Source organism: Saccopteryx leptura, chromosome 3, assembly GCF_036850995.1.
Source record: "Saccopteryx leptura isolate mSacLep1 chromosome 3, mSacLep1_pri_phased_curated, whole genome shotgun sequence".
Classification (NCBI taxonomy): domain Eukaryota; kingdom Metazoa; phylum Chordata; class Mammalia; order Chiroptera; family Emballonuridae; genus Saccopteryx; species Saccopteryx leptura.
The window spans coordinates 123,026,348-123,050,105 of record NC_089505.1 but is presented as its reverse complement, the minus strand read 5'-3'; the positions used below and the strand labels follow the sequence as shown (position 1 = coordinate 123,050,105).

Here is a 23,758-nt window from a genome sequence, read left to right as displayed (position 1 = left end):
GCCTCCCTCTGACCATGTGACGAGGAAGGGTGTTAGAAAGATGGAGGATATATAGGAGTTCACCAGACATAGAAGGGAGGGAAAAAGAGACTGGCACAGTAAAACAGCATGAAGGATGGCAGAGGGTGAAACACCAGGGCAGGTGTTACCAGCACACACATGCACACACGTGCACACATATGTGCACACATACACACACAGACATTACAGCTGGCCAACATTGCCCACACCAACATCCAGAGGGGAAAACATTTGGAGTTGTCCAAAATAGACTAGAACACACAATTAGCTATGTGAAATAGGTGTCAGTATCTATGTATCCTATTTGTTCTGATAGCATAAAAGCTGTGCATTTTCTTTTTCATCAAGCTGGAAATGGAAAAGGTCCACTGCAAGTACTACTCACAGAAGGACCTGCCAGCCCCTCTCACTGGGCCTCCCTCCCCAGGCCGGCCACGATGCCCCCGCTTGGTGACTCTCTCACAGGATCATCAGACTTGGAGTGGGAAGGGGGTTTGGGCACATCTAGTTCAGTGCCCTGCCCAGGACAGGGGTCCCCTCAGAAGTATCCCCAAGTGACAGCCATGCCCCTCTGCTTGCCCTCCCCCCAGGGCTGGGTGTCCTCTCCCTCCCAGAGCATCGTGTTGCACTGGTGCTAGCTCTGACCACTCGAGAGTGTCTAGATTCAGGCTCACCCCGCCGGCCCGTCACTTCTGCTTCTTCCCCTGAACCGCCCAGGTTCAGTCCATCGTTTACATGGTAGCTCCTCAGCTGTTTGAAGCCTGTGTACCCCCAGACCCCATTCACTCCAACCCACTCCTGCACTTTCCAGGCTGATGATCCCCAAAGCCTTCCCACTTCCCATATGAAATCTGACATCCATTCTCTTCCCTGTCATTCTTGCTGTCCTCTGAGCACGTACTCCTGATGTTGGTCATGGTCTGTCTTTGAGGCGCAGTGTCCAGGACTGAACAGTTATGATGCTGACAGTGATGATGGTGATGATGATGATGATGATGGTGATGATGATGATGATGATGGCAGTGGTGATGGTGGTGATGAACAGCTAAAATCTAGTGAGCCTCCTGGGCCTGGCACTATTCCAGGCATCCTGCATGTATCATTTCACTTAATTCTTAGAACAATTCCATTATTACTCATATTTTACAGATGAGGAAACTGAGGCATAGGCAGGTGAGGCAACACCTTCAAGTTATAGAACTGACTAGTAGACCATCACAAGCCTAACTCTGAGGACCGTGTTGCTGAGACAGCCCACGTGCGCGTTGCTGTCTGACGCTGAGCTCCTTTCCACCTAACCCAGGGGTCCCCAAACTTTTTACACAGGGGGCCAGTTCACTGTCCCTCAGACCATTAGAGGGCTGGACTATAAAAAAAAAAAACTATGAACAAATCCCTATGCACACTGCACATATCTTATTTTAAAGTAAAAAAAAAACAAAACAGGAACAAATACAATATTTAAAATAAAGAACAAGTAAATTTAAATCAACAAACTGACCAGTAATTCAATGGGAACTATGCTCCTCTCACTGACCACCAATGAAAGAGGTGCTCCTTCTGGAAGTGCGGCGGGGGCCGGATAAATGGCCTTAGGGGGCCGCATGTGGCCCGCGGGCCGTAGTTTGGGGACCCCTAACCTAACCCTTTCCACTCGCATTTTGGCTCATCACAACTCCTGCATCTTCTCTGAGAGCCTTACAAGAAGCCTATGGCATAGCAGGGCAGGAATCACTCTCCCTCCTTGAGCAAAGAAGAAACCAAGCGACAGAGAGGCTAAGTAACTTGCTCAAGGTCACACAGCAAGTGAGCCCCGTAGTCCAGATGTAGCGTGAGTGACAGCAGGGGCCAGACAGACCTTACCTCCCAGGGACTCTCTCCGGCTTTATGTAACCTGAGCGATGTTGCTGTGGAGGCTGAAAGGACACTGGGACTGGCAGAGTAATCAGGTGTCTAACCCACGAGTGCACACTGCCAAAACCAATTATTCAAATGAGCTTCCCAGCCAGGTTCCGCAGAAAAGGCCAGATGGCTAAATGTCTGTGGAGGCAGCTCCCCATCTCCATCCCTGCAAGCAGCTGAACCGCATTCGAAAGTTAAAGTTGATAGTAAGTTGATTTTAATAATTGACTCTATGGTGAAGAGAGGCCTCTGAGGAGACAGGAACCCAGAATTAGTGTCTGGGGAGTCCAGAGGAGCAAAACACAGTGATAGAACCAAGAAGGTCATCATTTCCGGTCTGAGTTCCTAAACCACTGCTTGCATATGATCAGTTCTCTATGTAAAGTCCTTCTGCGGCTCCCTGTTGACCATCAGAAGGATCCTAAACTCTTTAGCTTGGTATTCGAGGCATGCACAGGGCCCTGGAAGTTCCTTCTCGGCTTCATCTCCCACTGTCCCCGTACCCCTCCCCTGAACCACACCCCCGTCAGTCCCCTTGCCTTCTGGGCCTACTCCGCTCACATCTGGGCCTCTGCCGGCGTTCTGCCTCTGCTTAAGAAGACTTTTAACCAAACTGTGTCTTCCCTTCCTTGTTTTTTTCTCTCCCTCCCCCATCCTTCCCTTCTTTCCTTCCTCAAACGTTTGCCCAGAACATACTTTGTGTCGTGCCCTGGGGACCCGGCTGGGCTTTGCCCTCCTAGAGGAGGTGCTGTGTGATATGAGTCTGGGGGGATGAGTCAGCCGGGCAGACAGAATGGTGGCACGGTCCAAACCAAAGGAATCACAGTGTTCACTAACAACAGTGATGCCAACCACCCAGACACAAGGTGAATTTGTCCCAGCTCCCAGATCCTGTTTTCAGGGTTTTATCTGTGTTGTTTCCACGGGAAATGCTGGGGTCACACTCAGCATGCTCCCACTCCCACCCCACTTCTGCCAATTTCTAAGGAGATACAGCAATCAGAGAGACAGAGGTCAAAGGATTAGCTTTATTACTGATTAAAAGCGGATTTGGAAGGCATAGCTTATCTGTGGTTAAAATTGGCCTCCTTTTAATTTATCCCAAAATTCTACAACCCCACCAGCCACAGGCTGAGCAGGAAGTCAGCTGCCTTCTAGAGGCACACCAGGTGGCCGAAAGAAGGCCAGAATGCACCCTTCCTGCACATCTAAACAAGACGTTCCCGCCTGAGGGCCCAGGCCCAATGGGCTCTGCTCCGTGTTTCACACGGACTAGCGGATGAGTTCCATCCACTCCCTTGGGAAGAGTAAGCAAGCAGATGGAGTCGAAGAGCTATTCTCTCTACTCCTGGGGACTGAGAGTCCCTACTGGGATTGGAAGCACAGCCGGGTTTGCTTCCAACAACCTCATAAACCTACGAGGTAGGTTCTTATGTTGTCCTCACATTACAGTCAAGAAAGTTGAAGCACAAAGAGAAGTTAAATTATTTGCCTAAGGTCCCATGATCACAGGAGATCCAGGCATCCAAACCGGAAATCTCACTCCAAGCCCAAGTGCTCAGCCTCTGAGCCTTGCTGCCTGCACCCTGAGTGAGCAGGGAGCCTCAGGGAATGTTCGGTGGTCTGGCGTGGCTGGCCCACGTGGTCAGGGCTGCAGCCCACAGCGTAGGTTCATGGATGGCACATTGGCACCAGCAAACAGGACAGGTGGAAGCTGCCTTTCAGTCCAGGCCTGACCAGCCTTGAGACTTGGAGGGACTGTATCAGCCCACAGAAGGGGGGAGCCTCTTTTCAATTAGCTCATAGGACTTAACCTGAGACTTGCATGAGATGCAGACTGGAAACGTTGTGCAAGAAGCTGGAGGCATAAGTGGGGACCAGACTGTGGAGGACCCCAAGGGTCATACTGAGATCAAACCATGAGACCAGCTAACATGCATGTAGTATTTGTCTCAAAGTCGGCAGTGTTCCCAGCATTTTACATGGCTGATCTCATTCAATCCTTGAAACAACCCCCTGCGGTAGACACAATCTGCATTTTGCATATCAGTGTTGAGGGGCAGAGAAGTTAAGCCACACAGACAACATGTGGCTGGGCCAGGATGGTATTTAGGCAGAGTGGCTTCTGAGGTCACACTCGCCATCGAAGCCATGTCTCAGTCCCTGGCCAGGTGGGCAGGGCTCTTGCCAGCTCCCAGATCTTGTGAAGACCTAAAGGACCTCTCTCCCGTTTTATGTTTCCTCTGCCCTTAAGAAATAAAAATGGCCAATTTTTAGGTCCAAGGGCCTATGCACTCCTTTAGAAAATATGTCCCTCAGGCCTGTCAAAATGTTTTTTTTTTCTCCTTGTTCTTATATAGAGAATAATAATGCATTGGTTCTGAGATGGACTCCCAACCCTACCCTTACATAGCAGTGTGTCCTTGGCCTCAGTTTCCCATCTTTGAAATGTAGAAATTGGGTTTTATGAAAACTTGGGTGCCTTCCAGTTGGCTCTCACAGCTGTAATAACTAACGTGGAAATCCCCCGAGCCTGGTGTTTGTTGCCGGTCAAGCAGGCGACAGGAGGGTGGGTGGCTGACTCCCCGGAGCCCAGGCTTTCCAGCGGAAGCGGGTAGGCATCCTGGCAGAGCTGCCCCTTGCCCACCGGAAATAAGCGCAGGGAGAAAGGGCCCCCGGCAGTCTCAGGGTGGAGAGGATCCCTTTCCGAGGTGTGGTCTGAGCACCCCTTTCCTCCAGTCCTGCCACCTCTAGAAAGGCCATCATTCCAGGGTAAAGAGCTGGCTGACCATCGGGGGTAGGAAACCCGAGCACTGAGCGTGGCTGTGCTATGACCCTTGGGCACGTCAAGGTCACCTCACATGGCGGTAGTCTGCGCACTGCACAGAGGTGCCTGGTCCAGGGGGGCGAAGCGGGCTGCAGCTCTGCCCCACCCCCAAATATGGCCAGAGCAAGGGGCAACATTTTGTACTTCATTACCCAGAAGGGGCACCTGTTTAAAAGTTGTCAGCCTGGAGGGGGTCCCTTTGGTCAATTCACATACAGGTTCCCTTCATGCTAGCTCCCCATCTGGGACATAGTTTGCCCATTTTAATAAAAGGGTGTTGCATCACCCCTCGCCTCACATGAACCCCCCTGTCAGGCGCTGACCTGACTCCCAGGACTGCTCAGAGAGAGAGAGAATGATTGCTAAGAACAGAGGCTTTAAAGCCAGGCAGACCGAGTTCAAGTCCTGCCTCTGACACCTGTCCTTGCTGGCTACGGACAAACTGCTTCCCCTTTCTGAGCCTTTCTTTCCTCAGTTTCACTGAGAGCTGGCTGTGGCCGCGACAACTCCGGGCACCGCAGATTCTGTGGCAGACGAGACAGCTTCCGTCTGCCCTCCCAGGGTGCTCAGGCCTCTGAGCAAAACAGCTGAATTTGTCCAAGGTCACAAAGCGACTCAGTGGTAGGTCCGGGGTGCAAACCCATGTCCTTCTGACTTGAACCCTGTGTCCTCATTCCTCCTCCCTGACTCCAAATCCCAGCCATAGGTATGTCCTTGTTATGATCATCTAAAAAGAGACATGAGGGAAATGCTTTAAATATCCTGGTGGTGGTGAAGAGGAGTGGATGTGTTATAATTATCCCTTGTGTTTGGGACAAAGGACACTGTCTGCTGTCCTCCATCTCCACCACAGCAGAGCCCACCCCACCTGCTGAGCATCGTGCAGGAGCTGTTGATGACAGATTGTCTGGCATTCTGACACTGGCCAATCAATAGAGCTGGAAGGTGCCTCGGGCCAAGGACAATTGAATCCCAACCTTTTAGTGGTATCAAATAAAGCAATATTTATTTTACTTTTGGTGCAAATATACTTAATCCAATCCAGCTCATTGGTAATGCTGAAGAACTCTTGCGTCTGAGGGACAGTCGCACACGAGCCCCATACATCTCTGCGTGTCAGTGCCACTCTCCAGGAGCAGGCAGCCCCACAGTGCTCAGAACAAGATTGATCTGCAGCCACCAAGCTGCCTTTTTCTCCATCCTTTACAGGAGATGAAAAGAAAATTATAAAGAGGGGAATTAAAATCATTGCTCTCGTTCTAGCTGCCATTATTGCAATAGGAGTGAGGCACGGTGCCCTTCACGAGATGGAGCTATTTATTTGCCATTTGAATAATGTTCTCTGGAACCATTGTATCCCTGTCATTGGGCAGAGAAGAAACCAGTCCAGCCCAGGAAGAGCAAAGGAGAAGCTTAGAATCTCTTTCATAGGTCACGCCACCTCTCTGATAGCTGGGGAGACCTCAAAGGGTCACTGCAGACCATCCTGGCATAACGAAGGCCCGGATTCAAATCCCAGCTCCATATCCTAGCAGTTACCAAATGACCTTCTTAAGGTCAAATCTTTCTTGCACTGTATTTGCTCTTTCATAAAATGAGATAACACCTACTTCACTTGGTTATTGCAAAAGTGTCTAGCATGTCACAGGTACTTAAATATTTTTTTCAAAATATGTCTCCAAGGAACCATCTAAAGTTTGTTTGCAGACCTTCAGGACATCTGTTTATGCATTTGTACGTCTATCCATTCACTCATGCATTCAATTGGTAGGTTGAAACTTCTCTGCATGTGGGTGGATAACTTGGAGTGGAGGTGGGCAAGATGACTCAGATCCTCATTGGGCTCACAATTTAGAAGGAGAAGGAGAGAAACCCAAGCATATCTCTGACTCAAGAGAAAGAAATCATCTATTATGCAGTCATAATTAATTTGACTTCCATAAATTTGGATTTTCTAAAATGGTCCTATTGTCAAATATTCTGTCTCGGTGCCATCCATAGTCCCACTCATGGCAGAGCATGGGTCCTGATTTTGAGCTCATGCACATATTTCATCTTTAAAAATCAACAACAGAAGAGAAGGGCAGTAAGGAGACAGAAGCCCAAGATTTCACACTCGGAAACTAAACTGGCATTCCTAGGAGTGAGAGACTGGCATCTGAGGTCATCTTGTCAATTCCCCTGTCTGTAGGAAGCTGATTTGGGTCCTGAAACGACTGGAGAGAAAGAACTTACAACAGGCTTCTCCACTGGTGCTTACAACCTAGTTAGGGCACAAGCATAACACAAGTAGCCTGTTTGAAACAGGCATAATTCCCACCCATTCTCACTTCCCTGACTGCACATGCCCCGCCTCTGCCTGGAACACTCCTTCATGCCTTGACTTTTAGCACCCTCTGATCCCTCTTCAAAGCACAGAGTGACTTGAGAACTCCCAGTGGCAAGAATTAGGTCCCGTGCAAATCTCAAATGTTGAAAAATGAGTGCAATTAATGTTAAGATACCGGTAACCCTTTACTTCTTGATGTTTCTTTTAAAAAACTATATCAACCATTTTTCTAGAATATTTTGTTTTCTTTGTATTTTAACTTTATTGGGAAGGTGTGCTTCCCCTCTGTTTCTAACTCTGGGGGTAAAGCCAGTCGTTGACATGTTAGACTCGCACGAGAGAGCTGGAAGAGAGACCTGTGAGTGAAGCATGGCTCCCTTGTTTTACACATCAGAGCATGGTGCCCAGGGAAGGGAGGTGACTCTCCCACGATGATATAGACTTTAGAACTGGGGCCTGTCCCCAGGCCCTGAAGCCAGGGCGCCTACGTCTTTACTAAGATGTTTTCTTCAGTCAGTACCCACCTACTGATAGACTGGTTGCCATTAGAGCATTCTTTTAAAAAAAAATCACTTCATAAAGTACTCAGCACCAATACTACTCACTGAAGAATGTCATAAATACTCAAGTTTTTAAAAAGCTCTAGGATTCAAGAGGGTTCAAGTTCAAACCTTTGAAGCACCAGCCTCACTCTATTTTTATCAGATGGCTGGATCAAGGAGTTGGCCTTTCAGTATCTCTCGCCTGTAAAACTCCTCCTTCAGTTTTGAATCTCACTTTCTTTTAATTAAAGAGGCTTCCTAGAAGCAACATGACCATGTGGAAAGACCACCGGGCCCAGGGATGGGACCCCTGGATTCCCGTCTGGGCTCTGTGGAGTAGTGGTTAGGCCACCTTGAAAGAATGGCTGCCGTCTCTGGCTCTCCATTAACACTCCCCCTTGTTAATGGAGGCCACCTGTGTGGCTGGATGAGTGTGAGAACAATATCACAGGATACAGGAAAAATGCTTGGGAAAGAATAAAATGCTCACCCAACAACCGTTTCTTCAATGTCTACTGTAGTTCAGGTTCTTTGTCAGGCACAGGATACAAACACCAGTGTGACATTATCCTTGCGCTTGAGGAGTTGATGGTCCAGTGGGGAAGATAGTCTCAACAATTGTAACATCCTTTGCTCTGAGGGGCATGCAATAGATACTATAGAGCAGAGGAAGTACACCTATCCCACATTTACAGACAGTAAGTCAGCAGGCCTTCCTGGAGGAGATGGTAGTTAGGCTGAGACAATTTAAACAATCCTACAATTGCCACCATCGCTGGCTACCATTTCTTCCATATTCACTCTTCTGAGGAGTCTCCTGAACCATCTACTGACATTAGTTCATGTTTGCAACCAAAGTCAAGGTTGTCATCCTCATTATAGATATGATAAAACAGAAGCCCATAGAAGTATTTTTTGTTGTTGTTGTTTTTAAGAGAGTTTAAAAAGGTCACATAGCTGGTAAAGAGTACATCCAAAGTTCAAACTTAACTGTGACTCCCAGAGCCCTTGGTCTTCACATCGGAGCCTCATTGTTCTGCGTGGCTCCACTTGTTCAAGGCTGAGGCTGATGGAGGAAGTCACTGGAAGGCAAATTTCAGCTAAAAGGAAGGGAGGTTTTCCTAACAAAGCTGCCCAAGAATGAGATAAGCCGACTGTGGGGAGGTAGTCAGTACTCGGTCACAGGAGTGTATGGAACAAGCTGGTGACTTAGCAGAGATATTGCCGTGGACATCCTACATGAAGGCAGAGGAGAGGTAGGTCAGCTGATTGTAGCTGAGGACACAGTTGTGAAGGATTAAGTCCTGTTACCAATGCCAATGTTCCCTCTCAAATGTCTAGATGCTCTGCAGGGGCTGGAAAAGCTTTGTGGGCACAGACCCAGACCAAAGGTCCCGTCTGCTTGGTGACGAGCCATTGGGAAGAGGACAATGGAGGGGCCTGATTGAGCTGTTGAGAATTTGGTGCACAGAGCCATACAGTTGGGGATGTTTTCAGTTAAAAAAAAAAGCAGGCACTGACTTCAGCCACTGAAGCCGAAAGGGAATTTCTAGGAAGGGGCTTACGGAAGAAAACCGGAACTGGAGAGCCAGGCTTGGAAAACAAACAGTTAACAGAGTAGCACTGGAGGACGGGAGAGTGGTTGTTGGCAGGAAGAATCTTCCTCTGTTCCTCCGTAGCACTGCCACATGACCCAACTCCCAGCCTTCCATCCCTAGTCCAAGTGTAAGTCCTGGGCAGGAGTAGCTGTTGCCTGGGTCTGGGTTCCCTGCTGCTGCCCTGGCTGCCAGGTCACAGAGAGGGAATGTCTGGCCCATATGTCCTCTCTGGTAGGAGAAGACTCATCGTCTTGTGACAGTGAGGGAACAAACTCCCTCAACAACCTCTCTCCATCTGATTACAGGGTTAGCTGCTGAGCATTCCCCAAAGGAAATGGACAAATGCCTGCTATCATACATTAGCAGAGAATGGAGCGTGGATATGAACTCAGCTCCCAGACCGGAGGAAAGGATAGGATGTCAGCCCTGACTATCGCTGTGTGCTGTTCACTCCAGCCCCAGATGGGCTGCAAACTTATTAGTCCATGTTACTCAGATAAGATGTAGCATAAAACAATAATAAGGCACAATAAAACAACAATATGACATTTCTGGGCTGCTGTTTATGTACCGAACCTGTGCTAAATTAAGTTGGTCACATGTGTTCTGTCATTTAATCCTCACAACATTGTCCTGAATTATAAGCCTGTGAGCACGCCCTCTTTCTCCTGTTAGACTCTGGATATCGAGGGCAGGGATGTCAGACTGCTTGTGCACCAATCCTGGTATCACATCTTTTCTCAAGCAAGTTGTTTAGAACCTTTCTGTGCTTCACTTTCCACGTTGGCAACATGGAAACAATAACCGAGCCTGCCTAATCAAGTCAACTTCGTGAAGTACTTAGTACTTAGTGAAGTACTTCATTCTTCGAGCAAAGTAACGTCAATAAGTGCTTGATTGTGTTCCCTTGATGGTGATGGCGATGTTGTATGGAGGGCTGTCGCTGTTCTCACTGCAATCGATGAGAAGCCAACATCAAATACAGCGAAGCAATGACAAACTAACACAACGCCTTGCCAGGCATTCAAGGCCCTTCACCTCCCTCTCCGCCCACAGCTTCACCGTCAGCACCCGCTCACCACCTACTCTGTGATCCAGCCAACCACACTGTCCACCATTCACCCAGCCTCCGAGGGGGTTCGCAGTGTCTTTCTTTACTTACGCTTTTCTGTCAGCCCCCAACACCTGAAAAAATTCTATGCATTCGGCAAGTCCCAACTCAAATGGCTTCTCCTCAACGAATCCTTTTTGCGTGTGTCCCCACGAAATGTCAACTATTCTCCCACAAGGTTTCACCATGCTTAGTTCAAGTAATGGGAGGAACTCATTATTACTTACCCGCCATCCCTACTCCAATTATCTTGAAGGAGAGGTGGGTTCCCAGAGGAGTCCTTTATTTTTCTGAATGGGGTGGTAGGTTAGGATGCAAGTTGAATAAGCTGAGAGGAGATAAAGTGTATTGCTTAGGGAGATAGAGGAGCTTGGAAGGTAAGATATGGAGGGGGGTTTAAAATAGTGGAAGCAAGGGATAGAGAAGAAAAAGAGGACAATTTGGGCAGAGAAAAAGATAATGGCCATTATCTGTTTCAAATATGGTTAAAAATCTACAATGAGCAGAAATTTATCCCATAGGTCAGGGGTCCCCAAACTACGGCCCGCGGGCCGCATGCGGCCCCCTGAGGCCATTTATCCGGCCCCCACTGCACTTCCAGAAGGGGCACTTCTTTCATTGGTGGTCAGTGAGAGGAGCATAGTTTCCATTGAAATACTGGTCAGTTTGTTGATTTAAATTTACTTATTCTTTATTTTAAATATTGTATTTGTTCCCATTTTGTTTTTTTACTTTAAAATAAGATATGTGCAGTGTGCATAAGGATTTGTTCATAGTTTTTTTTTATAGTCCGGCCCTCCAATGGTCTGAGGGACCGTGAACTGGCCCCCTGTGTAAAAAGTTTGGAGACCCCTGCCATAGGTGATAGAGAGCCATAGTTTCTTGTTGTTGTTGTTTGTTTGTGTGTGTGTGGGTGTGTGTGTGTGTGTTTTTGAGGGAGGCAGGGAGAGAGAGACAGGAACATTGAGTTGCTCCTGTATGTGCCTTGACCAGGGAACCAAACTGGCAACCTCTGTGCTCCAGATGATACTCCAACCGAGTTATCAGGCCAGGGATTAATTTAATTTTATTTTTTTAAATTTTAGAGAGGGATGGGGGGAAGAAGAAGGGAAGTACTCATATGTTGGTCCACTCAGACATGCATTCATTGGCTGCTTCCTGTGTGTGCCCTGGTCAGGGATTGAACCCGCAACCTTGTTGTTTTAAGATGATGCTCTTAACTGACTGAGCTAACTGGCCAGGGCCCAGAGATGAATCTTGATCAGGAAGGCAAGACGGCTCAGGATGGGAGGCATTCTGGGTTAGGAGGAGGACGGGTTGGGGAGAGAAGGAGAGAGGTAGTTTGAACTGGGAGCAAGCACAGGGTGTCTGGAGGTTGTGTCTCCGCCCATGCTGGCCAGGGGAGTGCTGACGGTTTGCGCAGGCCCAGCAGATGGAGGCATGGGGACAGAGACCCGGCAGAGGCACCTCCCCCAAGTAAGAGCAGGGCTCTGAGCATATCTGGAGTAAGACAAGGAGGACGAGGGAGAGAAGGAGAACCAGAAGTCACGATCACATTTGCCCTTGCATCTGGAATGCGCCCAAAAGAGAGTATAGAGGTGGGCAGGGTGACCTTCACTGAGCAGATGACACACCATCAAAGATGTGAACTGAGTGAAGATGAGTCACTCAGTTATCTGGAGGAAGGGAGTTCCAGGCAGAAGGAGTTGGTACGAAAGCCCGAAGGCAGGAGGACCCGGGGGTGTTGGAGGGCCAGGGAGGAGGCAGAATCTGGCATAGAGGCCACAAGAGGGGCTGTGGGAGGAGCTGGGGCCGGAGAGGCCAGCAGGGAGGGACCACTGGGGGCCTGTAGCTGGTCATAAGGACTTTGGCTTTTGCTCTGCATCTGACAGGGAACCATTTGAGAAGAGAAGTGACACAATCTGACTTATGTGTTTAGAGGATCACGCTGGCTGTTGTGTGGAGAATGGGGGCGGGGGTGATAGGGTTAAAGGTAAAGTGGGAGGATGCAAGTGTGGAAACAAGAAGACAAGAACAGAGATTATATTATAATACTCTGGACCTTGGGCCAGGCTCCTGGTGATGTCAGTGGGGGTGATAAAAAAAAGTGTTGGGTTCTGAATGTATTTTGGACCCTGCTGACCTCAGCTGAGCATCCTTTCCTGCTGCCCTGTCTAGGGCATGTGCATGTGCCTGTGGCCTCAGGGCATGGACACTGAAGTAAGCCCGCCACAGAAATAGTTCTGAACTTCTCTGTGACTCAGTTTCTTCTTATGTAAAGTGGACATTATAATTGTAGTGGCTCCATAGGGTCGTTGAAAGCACCGAATGAATTAATACATGTGAAATGCTTAAAAATGTCTCTGGCAAAAATAAATAAATTAATAATAATAATAATAAATGCCAAGTGAGTGACATAATGACTGTTCCTACATCTAACTGTACATTGGTAAGTAAGGAGCTTGGCTTGCTCTGTTTATACTGACTCTGACTTTGGGTTCTGCCCAGGTGCTCTCTGATGGGGTTTGACCTGAACCGTCACTGGCTGGATCCCTCTCCATGGGCCCATCCTACCCTGCATGGGGTGAAACAGCTCATCGTCCAGATGTACAACGACCCCGTGAGTAGCTGAACCCTCAGCAGCTGCTGCTCGTATGGCTTGATCCGGGAAAGAGCAGCATTACATTATACCGAGGAAATTCACTAGGACCTGCGAATTAGGAATACAGGGTCAAAACCAGGGAGGGACCAGGTCAGCTCATCTCTTCCGTGCATTGGACAGACCCAAGCGCCCCCCCTCCCCCCCCCCCCCCCCCCCCCCCGGCTCATAAACACTGGGCTCGGCTGTGGCGGGCGGTCCCAAGGGATGAAGGACGGGCACTGGAGTGGATCTGCATTTGTCAGGGCTCTGGTTACAAGCAAAGGGGGTAGAGCTTGAACTAGATAGTTTAAGCAAAGTTGATAATTTATTAGGAGAGTGCCAGAATATCTCTTATAACTGAAGATTGGTTGACTGGCCTCCTCCCCCTGTAGGAAACATGTGCCGAATGTCACATCCGGTGGCTCCTAGCACTAGAGAGGGACTCGCTCTCGTGTGCTAGTTCTAGGTTCAGAAAGACTACGATTAGCCTAGTTTGGAGGACATGTCCACCTCTGGGAAGATCACACCTGGCCCCAGAGGCAAGGATGTGCAAGAACAGAACAAGCGCATGGAAGCGCGTGGCTGGACTGGGAGGTGTGGTGGCAGTGCTGACCCTGCTCCCAGAGCAGAGGGCCTGCGATCCCAGGGGGGTGTGTGTGTGTGGGGGGGGGGGTGATGGGTGTCCACACTGAGTGTGCTCATAGGGGCAAGATTTTGCAAAAAAAAAAAAAAAAATAGAAGACATTGGGATTTCATGACTAAGAGAAAGGATACAGACCACGATCACTCTATCTCTGAAGGGCTATTAGAGAGCACAGGACAGACATCTTTCACTTTCAAGTGGAGGCCAAACACAGAAGAGAGGCCTCTAGAAAAATAGAGCTTTTGAATCATTAGAGCTGCTGAGGATAAAATGGGTGTGTGAGTGGTGAGTTTGGCCGTACTGAAAGTGTTCAGCTTGAAGCTAAGCGACACTGTCAGAGGGGACTCAATTGTTTAGAAGACATTGTAGTGAGATGACAGCCGAGTCTCTTCCATCTTTGATGGCTGATGACCTCCTGACTGCCACCAGGTGACAGATAGTGATCGCTAAGACAGCAAAGGCCCCAGAGTTGGGGTATTGCCGAGACATATCAATGTAACTCTTTGAGGATGGCAATAAAATTATCCTAAATGAAAGCATAACATTATATTAAGAGGCCCTCACAAACACTGGGCACAGCTGTGGGGGTCTCACGGGATGAGGGAGAAAGAGGTAGACTTAGGAACAAATGCATATACCAGAGCACGGGTTCGTGAAAAAGTAAATCCTTAGGTGCCATGTAATCAGCTCAACTGTTATCTTGATCCTCCCATGACCTTGGCTTTCCTAAGTCTTCCTCAGCCCGCCCGCTATGTCAGTGCTGGTGAAGCCGTATCTTTAGGGTACCCGCCTCCTTCGCCAGCTCATCCCTCCTTGTCCACAAAAGAAGGCATTAACTGTGCTCAACAAGTGCTTCTATTACCCTGGACCCTCGATGCCATCCCGACCAGCTTTCTTGGTGGAGAGAAGGTGCTTCTGCATGTCTCAGGAAGGCTCTATTGTCGGCTGGGTTCTGCACTGGCCCCCCACGACCTCGCTGTTCACTTCAGTGTCCCTGATAGAATCAGTGCTTTCTTCTTCTGACACCTTTTCTTAAGGAGAATAGCTCATGCATTTTTTTTTCTGACCTGGTTGATAATAGGTGTTCAATAACTACTTGTTGAATTAAATTGTATTTAACATGGCAGATGCTGTTATGCCGAATGCACTGGTTTATAGCTACAAAACAGTTCTTTACAGGGAGGGTGGGGGGCATGGTAAAAGGAAAGACATGGGCAGAAGTGACAGAGTGGGGGCCTCTGAACAAAATGGTGTTTTAGGAGAATCCCCGAGGCGAGAACTGGGGAGCGAGGGCACGGGGGAAGACCCAAAGCCAGGAGACTGAGTTCATAAAGAGAAGAGGTCTCAACCTGCCGCTGCTCCGCCATGAGTCAGAATCCGCGGATCCCCCACAACCAGGCACGCGTCCCTGTTACAGAAGGGCGATGAGACGAGACTGAGTTACAGGGATGCTAGGACACTCTTGGTGCCATAAACAGTTTGATTGTCAGCTGGTTAGTCTTAACAAATACGCTCGGATGCTGGCTGGTTGTGTAAGCTTTACTCTGCCTGGGAGTCCACTCCTTCACGCCCAGGCAAGGACGTGAGGCACTAATGTGGGAGTCAAGCTGACCTGAGACAGGACGCCAGCTCCCTCGGCTCTCCCTGTCTTCCCCCACCCTGCCCTTGTCCAGTCTCTCACCCCATTCTTTCCCTCCTTCTTTCTACAAATATTTATCAAGTAGTTTCTCTATATCCGTCATTGTGGTTTAATAGTGTTAATAGTGAACAAAACCCTAATCTTTGCAAGCTGGTAGGGAAATAGATATTAAACTAGTAAATATTGATAACTATAAATTTACAAGAAGAAAGACCTATAAGTAAGATGGTTATGAATTTCAGCTTTCCTGGGGCAGTTCTGTTGTCCTAGAGTACTTGTTAATACTGTCCCCTTTCCTCTTAAAAGTATCTTGGTTTGGGTGATAAATTATGGTCTCTCTACTCTAGAAGCCATGTGAAAGCACCTAGTACATACAGTACTCGATGTGTAGCAGAACCTCAGCAAACAGTATTTGGATCTGATTCAAATTCACATTTGACCTAAGAGTCATTGTGTCCAGTTGTAAATGCTTCAGTGCCCCGAAGTGTCTGCCCTAATAGCTTTAAATGCATCTCTCCTCCTGACCTTGACTGTCACATAGTCATCATAATTGCTGTACCCAGAGCTTGAACTGCCAGGACAGCTTCTTGACTTGTTTCTAAATGCTCACAGCCTCACTCTTTCCATCCCGGGACCTTCTGCTCACAGACTCAATACATAGAGAATCAGCAAGACCCTCACTGACGGGCTGGGACGTCGTGACTGTTGTCTTCTTCACTGACCTCCTCCAGACCCTGTGCTAGTCAGAGCTGGCGTCCATTCCGAAGAGAACCAGCCTGGTGGAGACAGGAATTTATGGACACTTATTCTGGATTCATTTGTAGAGAGAGAAACAGGGGTTATGGGAACCCATAGAAGGAGCCCAACCCTGGAGGCCACACCTGAACGGATGCGTGAAGCATACCCAGGGCAGGAAGGGCTTTCCAGGCGGAGATATCTGTGCATCTGCCGTGGGAGGGAACCACCATCAGTAGACTGCAAATCATTCTGTGTGGCTGGTCCTGGGGGCAGACAGAGAGGCAGAGGGGGGTTATGACACAGTAAGCAATCTGGACTTTATTCTCGTGGGAATGAGGAGCTACTGATAGCTGTTAAGCACAGAAGTGAGAGGATCAGGTTTGCATTTCAGAAAGCTCCCTCTGGCGCCTGTACGGAGATGGATTTGGAGGGAGCCGAGCTAGAGGTGGGACCATTAGAGCCTGCTACTGTAGGGGGGAGTCTGGAGCTATTACAGAGGGAGGAATGAGTAACTTACTGGTGCCTGATGGGAGAGGAAAGAGTCTTGCATGCTGTCCATGGTTTGGCTTGGACAGTGGAATGGACGTGGTGCCCCTCCTGAGATGGGAGCCGGGGAGGAAGAGTAAATGTGGGGACACACTTTAGACACGTGGACTCTGACGCTGGGCAGGCTTATGTCTGACCCGCACTCCGAGTCTCCTGAAATGAGCCTCCTGTGTCCTGGCAGCAGGAGACCCACTGTCCTGTGTTAACGATGGCTTTCACTTCAGAGGCTGCTCACCCAGCTCTGGGCTCACTGCACCATCACCCCTCTCAGGGACTTGGATATTAAATGACCCTGATAAAGGAGTATTTAACCCAGAGCCTACACTGGATCTCAGATAGAAGGTGTTTTATGCCCCACTCTCAGGACAGTTCCCTGTGGATAGCATGACCCAGCTGTGATCAGTGGGGCGCCTGGGGCAGGGTCTGGCTGATTCATCTCAAGAGTCCCAGTGCCCAGCAGGGACCTGGTTCTGAGCGGGTACTCAACTGAGCACACGGTGAAGCAAACCCAGAGCTTCTGTGACTTGGTTTTTATGATTCCAACATCCCCTCCCCCACAGCATCCTGGATTCTGCTGCCTCTGTCACTGTGCCCTTTCTCACATGAGGCTCTGGTCTGTGTACACACACTCTCTCCTGGGTTCCCCTGCAACCTGCTGAGATTGTCCTAAATTCTCAGGGACAGAACCTGAGATGGCGTCACCCACTCTCATTCCCACGACACAGGTGTCTGATCGCCGTCACTAAGGTGCTCTGTCCCTGGCCTCAGTGCCCTCCCCTGTCTACCACCATAGACATCACTTCTCTGGCTACCAAGGGTTCCCCAGGTCCCTATATTTCCATTATGCAACCATTTCTTGAGCAGGATCTGTTCTTGGACATCTCAGTACCTTCAGCAGTGAAGAAGACCAGGGAGCCAGTGACCACTCTGTTTGACATCCAGGTGTCTCCCTCCCATCCTGATGTTAGGTCTGAGCTCTACCTCTTCCCCATATGATAGCACCCAAAATGGCATGCATGACCTTTCAGGTGAGAGCTCCCTACCACAGGAGTCTGGCTTTATTATCGCCACACACCAGAGTATGACACTGATTTCACATCACACTGTTGGCCAGACAACCAGAGTCACTCACAGGAGGGTACACACAGGGCCCTCTTTATACACCTATGTCCAGTTACAATCATAAAAGACTAAGCCCATTTGTGGCCGGGCTTCCTAGGACCATATTCATCTGCCAGTCTACTAGCTTCTAACTATGTACCTGTGAGGCACATTCACAGAAGGGCACTTGGTAGGGCCAAATAAAAAAGCAGACATTGCTTTAAAATGCTTAAGTTAACTGCATTAAACACACATTTCTCATTGTTACCATGTACAAGACTCTTGGGTCACCTCTGGGGTTAGAGATTAACGGGGCAGAGTCTCGGGCCAGGAAGAGCTCACAATCTGATGGGAAGACCAGACACTTACAAACAATTTTAATTCAAGAGTCAGAAAGATGTGCTATAACTGAGAAAACTCCGTGCTTCGGAAACATAGGGCTGGGGAGATTAATCCAGTGTGTGTGTGTGTGTGTGTGTGTGTGTGTGTGTGTGTGTGTGTGTGTCTGGAGGCATTGAAGGAAGGTTTTTCAAGGAATTTTAAGGAAGTTGAACTGGGCCTTTACAAATGACTAACACCCCATCAGATGATTACGGTGTAGAGTGAGGGAGGTTACAGGACAAAGGGGAGGGCATTCCAGGGAAACTGAGCAGTGAATGGAAGCTGGAGACCTCGGCCGCTGAGGTGGGGGTGCAAGTGTGTGACAGGAGCCTCAAGAGCACAGGATGAGGAGCACATGGGAGGAACCCATGGATGATTCTGAACACTGAGCCAAAGAATTTGGCTTCTTCTATGGCCCAATGCGCCTTTCACATTAAAATCAAAGTCGTGGGCCCTTTTTTAAATTGAGTTTTAATTGAATTAAATATCATGACTGTAAAAAAAATAATCAAGGCAATGGAACAAAATGCCGCTTGTCAGGAATATTCCAGCACACCATCCCCTGTCAATCTTGGAATCAGTATAGTCAGTGGAGAGCTATCAGAAACGTTCGAGCAAGGGAGAGATCAATGAACAGTATTTCCATCCGTTCACTCCCCCAAGCTAGACATTCTAGAGTCATTCGAAAATTTAAATCCAACTGAGTCTCTCTCCCATACTTAAAATCTTTCAATGTCCCCCCATTACTCGTGAAACAAAGGCCAGTGTTCCTGACATCCCATTCAAGGACATGCCCTGTTTAGGTCCAGGACATATTACAGAACATGGCACCATAGAGAATTTTATGTTGAATGGTGAATGAACAGGTGAATAATATATGCTTCAGAAAATCACTGCGGCTGCAGTGGAGACAGTGGGTCAGAGGAACTGAGACGAATTAGGAGAAGAGACACCCTTAGGTGCTTATTTCAATAGTCCAGGTGAAGGACAATGAAATCAGAACTGGAGAGTGGCCAGGACCCCACAGACCGACTGTGGGTCCCCTCCTGGCCTTCCTGTTCTTCCTGAGTCCCTTGGAGCTCCAGAGTTGCTTTTTTGAGAGGTGTCTGTGCTCTGGGGTGATGTCCCCCCTTCTTCTAGAGAAGAAAGGCCTGTGTTGCTATAACAACTTGGCTGCAGTCCTTTTAGACAGATCCGTTTTCTTGAATCATTTAAGGAAAATTAGCTGCCATAACAACACGGAGTAGTTTTTAAAATAGAGCAACACAAGGCTAGGCTTTCTGCCCCTTGCTTGCCTCCTATGGTCCTTCAGATAAGCTGCTCTCTTTCTGTCACATAAATAAATAAATTACAACACACCGACACGACAGAGCAGACGGCGACCTGGTCAAATAACACACACAGAACCAGCACTCATTCCCACTGCACACAAAACACACACACGCAACACAGAACTTTGCAGGATGTATACATTTGCATATGTAAAACAGAAAATGCATCTACATAAAACACAAGCATGGTAAATGGGAGATAGATACACAGACCAGCATATAGTTAGATACAGTCACACAAAGGGTATACACACAAACACACAGGCAGGCGCAATTCCACCATTTAGTTAAAATGGAAGGAAGCAGCCCATGAGGTCTGTTGTTAACGTGAGCAGAGGCACTGGGTCACCAGACTGGAAGGCCCTGATGTGGCAGATCCTCACTAGAAACCAAGGAGTACCTGCATGTTCCTGCGGGGACAGCACTGCTGGTGGAAAGGTAAACTCACCACGGGAAGGATGCAGACAAAGGGTAAAGTTTAGGGGCACCCCCATCCTCACCCTCATCCTCACCCCATATAAACACATAGAGCTTAATGAGGAGAGCAGGAGGCCTCAGCCACCGCATTTGGGTGGGAAATTCTTTGCCCAGCATGGCCGGGAGTTAATGGCCCCTAGAGGGCGCAGTACCACCCTGGTGAAAACTGTACCCCTCGGGGATATGCAGACTGTCTCACTGAGGCCTCAGGAACTCTGGAACCAGGACTAGGTTCCCAATCCCTTGTTCCGTACCCTTGTCTTTGACTTGCTGCCCTGCAGGGAGCGGCTAAAACTGTGTGGGCTCATCCTTGTGGCTTGCGGAGCTGATAACACCAACGCCCCCGCCCCACCCCCACCACCAAGAGGCTGACACCGATTTGCTTGGTCTCTTCGGCTAGTCCCTTCCCCTGTCTGGGTCTTTGTTCCCCCTTTGTCGATTTGAAGGATGATCCCTACAGCCCTTTCTGGTTCCAAGAATCTATGTCGTCCTGTAGTTCTCTGTTGATGATAGAGTGCATGAACCACGAAGGATCCAATTTCCGTGATAAGGCACCAAAGCCCGGGCCGCTGCCCGGGAAGGACAGCCTGGAGTGAATGCCTGGGAAGGTGCTCAGACACGCAGAGGGCCCAGAAATGTTGGTTTCCTCAGCCTTGGTGGGCCCGTCTGCTGGAAGGAAGCGCAACCCCTGACCTGCCTACCTCACAAGTGGGAGGGAGAGGTCCGACAGAGGTGAAAGTGAAGCATTTTACAGGCGTGAGGAGGAGCATTGCCCTGGGGCTGGGTAGAGGGGAAGACGCTGCTGAAGAGTCCAGACAGCAGCTGCTGCCAGAGCTCTCCTGTGGGGAGGATCAGAGGTGCCCACACCTCCCGCTCGGGCTGCTCCTGCCGACCTGGCCCCGGAAACCCGTGAATAGCCACCAGGTGAAGGGTCACTGTGGGAATGAAGAGGAGGGGCGGATGTAATTGTACGGGAGCTCTGAGAGCAGAGAGGGTGCTCTGGGTTCATGAAGTTTTTACAGTTTCTCCCACAGTGGTTTGAGATGGTTTATGAAACTTGAAGGAATTTTAAGAGAAATCATTATTTTTCGAAAGGGCAACTTCTCCCACCTGTGATAAAAGACATGGATTTTCTGGCTCTCTCGATTATAACTTTGACTCTGTGGCTGTGAGCAGGGTGTGGAGATGGAGCTCTCGCTTAAGAGTAATATTTCTGTCAAGTTGGCTGTTTGCTTCACTTTTGCTACCATCTTTTCACCCTGAAAGGTCCTGAATACCTCTCACCAACCAGCGAAGATGCGTATTGTTTTGGCTGCATGGGGATTAGCAAAGCTTCTCGAAGTTTCCCTGTGAGTCAGTTCAGTTAAGCTCTCTGTGTCTTATTTGCACTATCTGTAGGGCAACAATTCCCATCTGGGATTAACAATTCCCATCTCATGGGATTTCTCTCAGGATAAAATAATGTATATATCAATAACCTTCAATAGTAGGTATATGAAAAATGAAGCTATAGTATTTTATGCATTTGGCCATTATAGAGCTCACCTGGCTGTCCCCAGCTCACCCGTCCAGTTCCCACACCCACCACAGACTGTGACCCCATTGAGGGCCTGCCCTTCATCTTCGTCATTTCTGTATCCCTGACGCCCAGCATATCAGCCTCACGCCCCCCCCCCCCCATGAGTGGGTGTTGGGAGAGACAGAGGAAAGACAGGCAGGAGAGAAGAAACCCACTTCTTAAGACCTGGGATTAGCATCCTAACAGAGTTCTGAGGAAAGATAGAAATTAGCTGAGTAAAGAAGCAGAAAAATATTCCAAGTTGAGACTCTCTAAGTCACTCTCAAAATTCTACTTGTTCTTCAGAACACACCTCCAGCCCTCCTTCTCTGAGATTCCCCAGAACCCTTTGGCCCACAGTGAACTCTGGTTTCTCTGACCTTCCATAGCTATTAATAATCTTCGCTCCTCTCATCTGGTGGTTTATTCCGTAAGCAGGTATAGAGTGTATTCTATGGGCTAAGTGCCACAGTAGCATCTCCTCTGACTGTTGGTTCTATTGTCTCAGCCACATTGCAACCCTCCTCCACCAACCCCCACCCCACGCCTAGTGCAGAGGATCTGCCCCTCACCTCCCTGCCGCCCTGAGCAGGGTGGGTACCTGACTAGTAGCTCCATGAGAACCTCTCAACCAGTGATGGCAATGCTATCTCTCCAAAAGGGCAGTTGTTTGAATTTTTTATTATTATGATTGATTTTAGAGAGAGGAGAAGGTTCGAGAAAGAGACACACAGAGAGAAACATTGATTTGTTGTTATGCATTCATTGGTTGATTCTTGTATGTGCTCTGACCAGGGATGGAACCCACAACCTTGGCATATAAGGATGACATTCTAACCGACTGAGCTACCTGGCCAGGGCAATTGTTTGGATTTCTATGGGCACCCCCACAGAGCTGGATGTATCTCTCTGTTCATGAGCACATCGTGCTGTGTTTCAGTGACAGATTTCCTGCTTCATTTAGTCTGAGCTGCTCAAGGACAGAAGCTCTGTCTCTCTCAGCATGCGCCTTCACTGCCCGGCAGAGTCCCGCGCTTGGGAGGCCGCTGATGGGTAGTTGGGGAAAGCTTGGTACTTACCTCTCCTAACCCATTTTTCTCCCAGCAAGACAGCCCTGACTCATCCCAAAGAAACTCACGGCACTCTCGACTTCCCAACCTCTACAGTTCTCTGACGGTGCTCCGTCTGCACTGACTCATCTTCTTGCCTCTGTGTTGTGCCCCTGCTGATTCCTCGTCACAGAGAGCTCCCACGTGTGGAATCTTTTCTCTAGCTCACAAATTCAGAGAAGTCTAGGATGCCAGAACTCGGCCATGTAGGTTCTCTATCAGAGATCCACACACGTTAATGTTCTTCTCTTCACTCCCTTTCTGCTACCAGTGTCTGTCCCATTTGCCCTGGTTTCTAGGTTAGACCAAACTGGCTTCCCCATTTCCCCCATCCTATAGGCACCCAGTTATCCAGGCCACAATGACCTAAAAGGAGGTCTCAACAGGCAGCCCAACACCCCTGGCATAACTTCCTTTTACTTACCCACCTACTTCAGTTCACCTCCAGGTCATCTCTTCCAGGTCCTTTTCCAATTAACCCAGCCCGTCCGTTTCTCACTCCTCCAGGAGACTCCACCCCTTCCAGCCCCTGGATTGAGCAGGCTGGGATCTGCATACAGCCTGCTACCCGCTTTGGCACTCAGCCAAGCCGGCCTACAACAGAGCACAGTTTACATTTCTGGGTGTTTTGTGTTCGACACGCGTGGAACTCTTCCGAGAGTTATTTTCGGTGTTACTGTTGGGAGGCTCTCGAGCCCAGGATGAGTTCATGCTGGTACATCAAATAGCATACTGCATTTCAGAAATTGGCCTTAGCGATGGGAAATCAAGTAAGCCAGATGCCTAATTAGTCCATTATTTACCGTGGTGCACAGAGCTGAATTCTGATGAAAGGGGCCAGACTAATCACTGCTTCCAGCAAGAACTGCACTGTTTAACCTTTCATCAAGAAACTGCCCCATCCTCTCAAAGTACCAAGGCCCACCTCCCAAACCCCATACTGGTGCCTGGTGTCTGGCTGTGAGACATCTTAGAGCCGAGACCCAGCCTGACCTTCTGGCCAACGAGCCTTGATGATCTCCCACTCAGCACGTCATTTCAGGCTCCTATGTCTGCTTTCACTGCAAAGCCAGTAAAGTATGTAGATGAAACAGGAACTTCCCTCTTCAGAGAAAAAAAAAATCATTCATTTATCCATCAATACACATTTTCTGAGCCCACTGTCCAATGGGAACAAGGGCAAGTCAGGAACAGCCCCTCCCCTCAAGCAGCTGATAATCCAGCACAGGGCAGTGGTTTTCAGACTGTGTTCAGAAAAAACATT

General features: G+C 48.8%; 1 protein-coding gene and 1 long non-coding RNA gene across 2 annotated transcripts in view; one reads left to right on the top strand and one right to left on the bottom strand.

Moving 5' to 3' along the window:
* AGBL4 (AGBL carboxypeptidase 4) overlaps positions 1 to 23,758 on the top strand; it is a 1,215,313-nt gene that overhangs the window by 1,106,374 nt on the left and 85,181 nt on the right. The window contains exon 9 of the mRNA XM_066376234.1: positions 12,839 to 12,950. Coding sequence (XP_066232331.1) covers positions 12,839 to 12,950 — 112 coding nt within the window. The remainder of the gene's footprint in view (positions 1 to 12,838; positions 12,951 to 23,758) is intronic.
* Positions 15,517 to 22,958, bottom strand: LOC136397665 (uncharacterized). The gene is made up of 3 exons (XR_010749892.1): positions 22,919 to 22,958; positions 16,158 to 16,254; positions 15,517 to 16,029 (listed from the first exon to the last, which is right to left on the bottom strand). It is a non-coding gene; the product is annotated as an uncharacterized lncRNA (long non-coding RNA).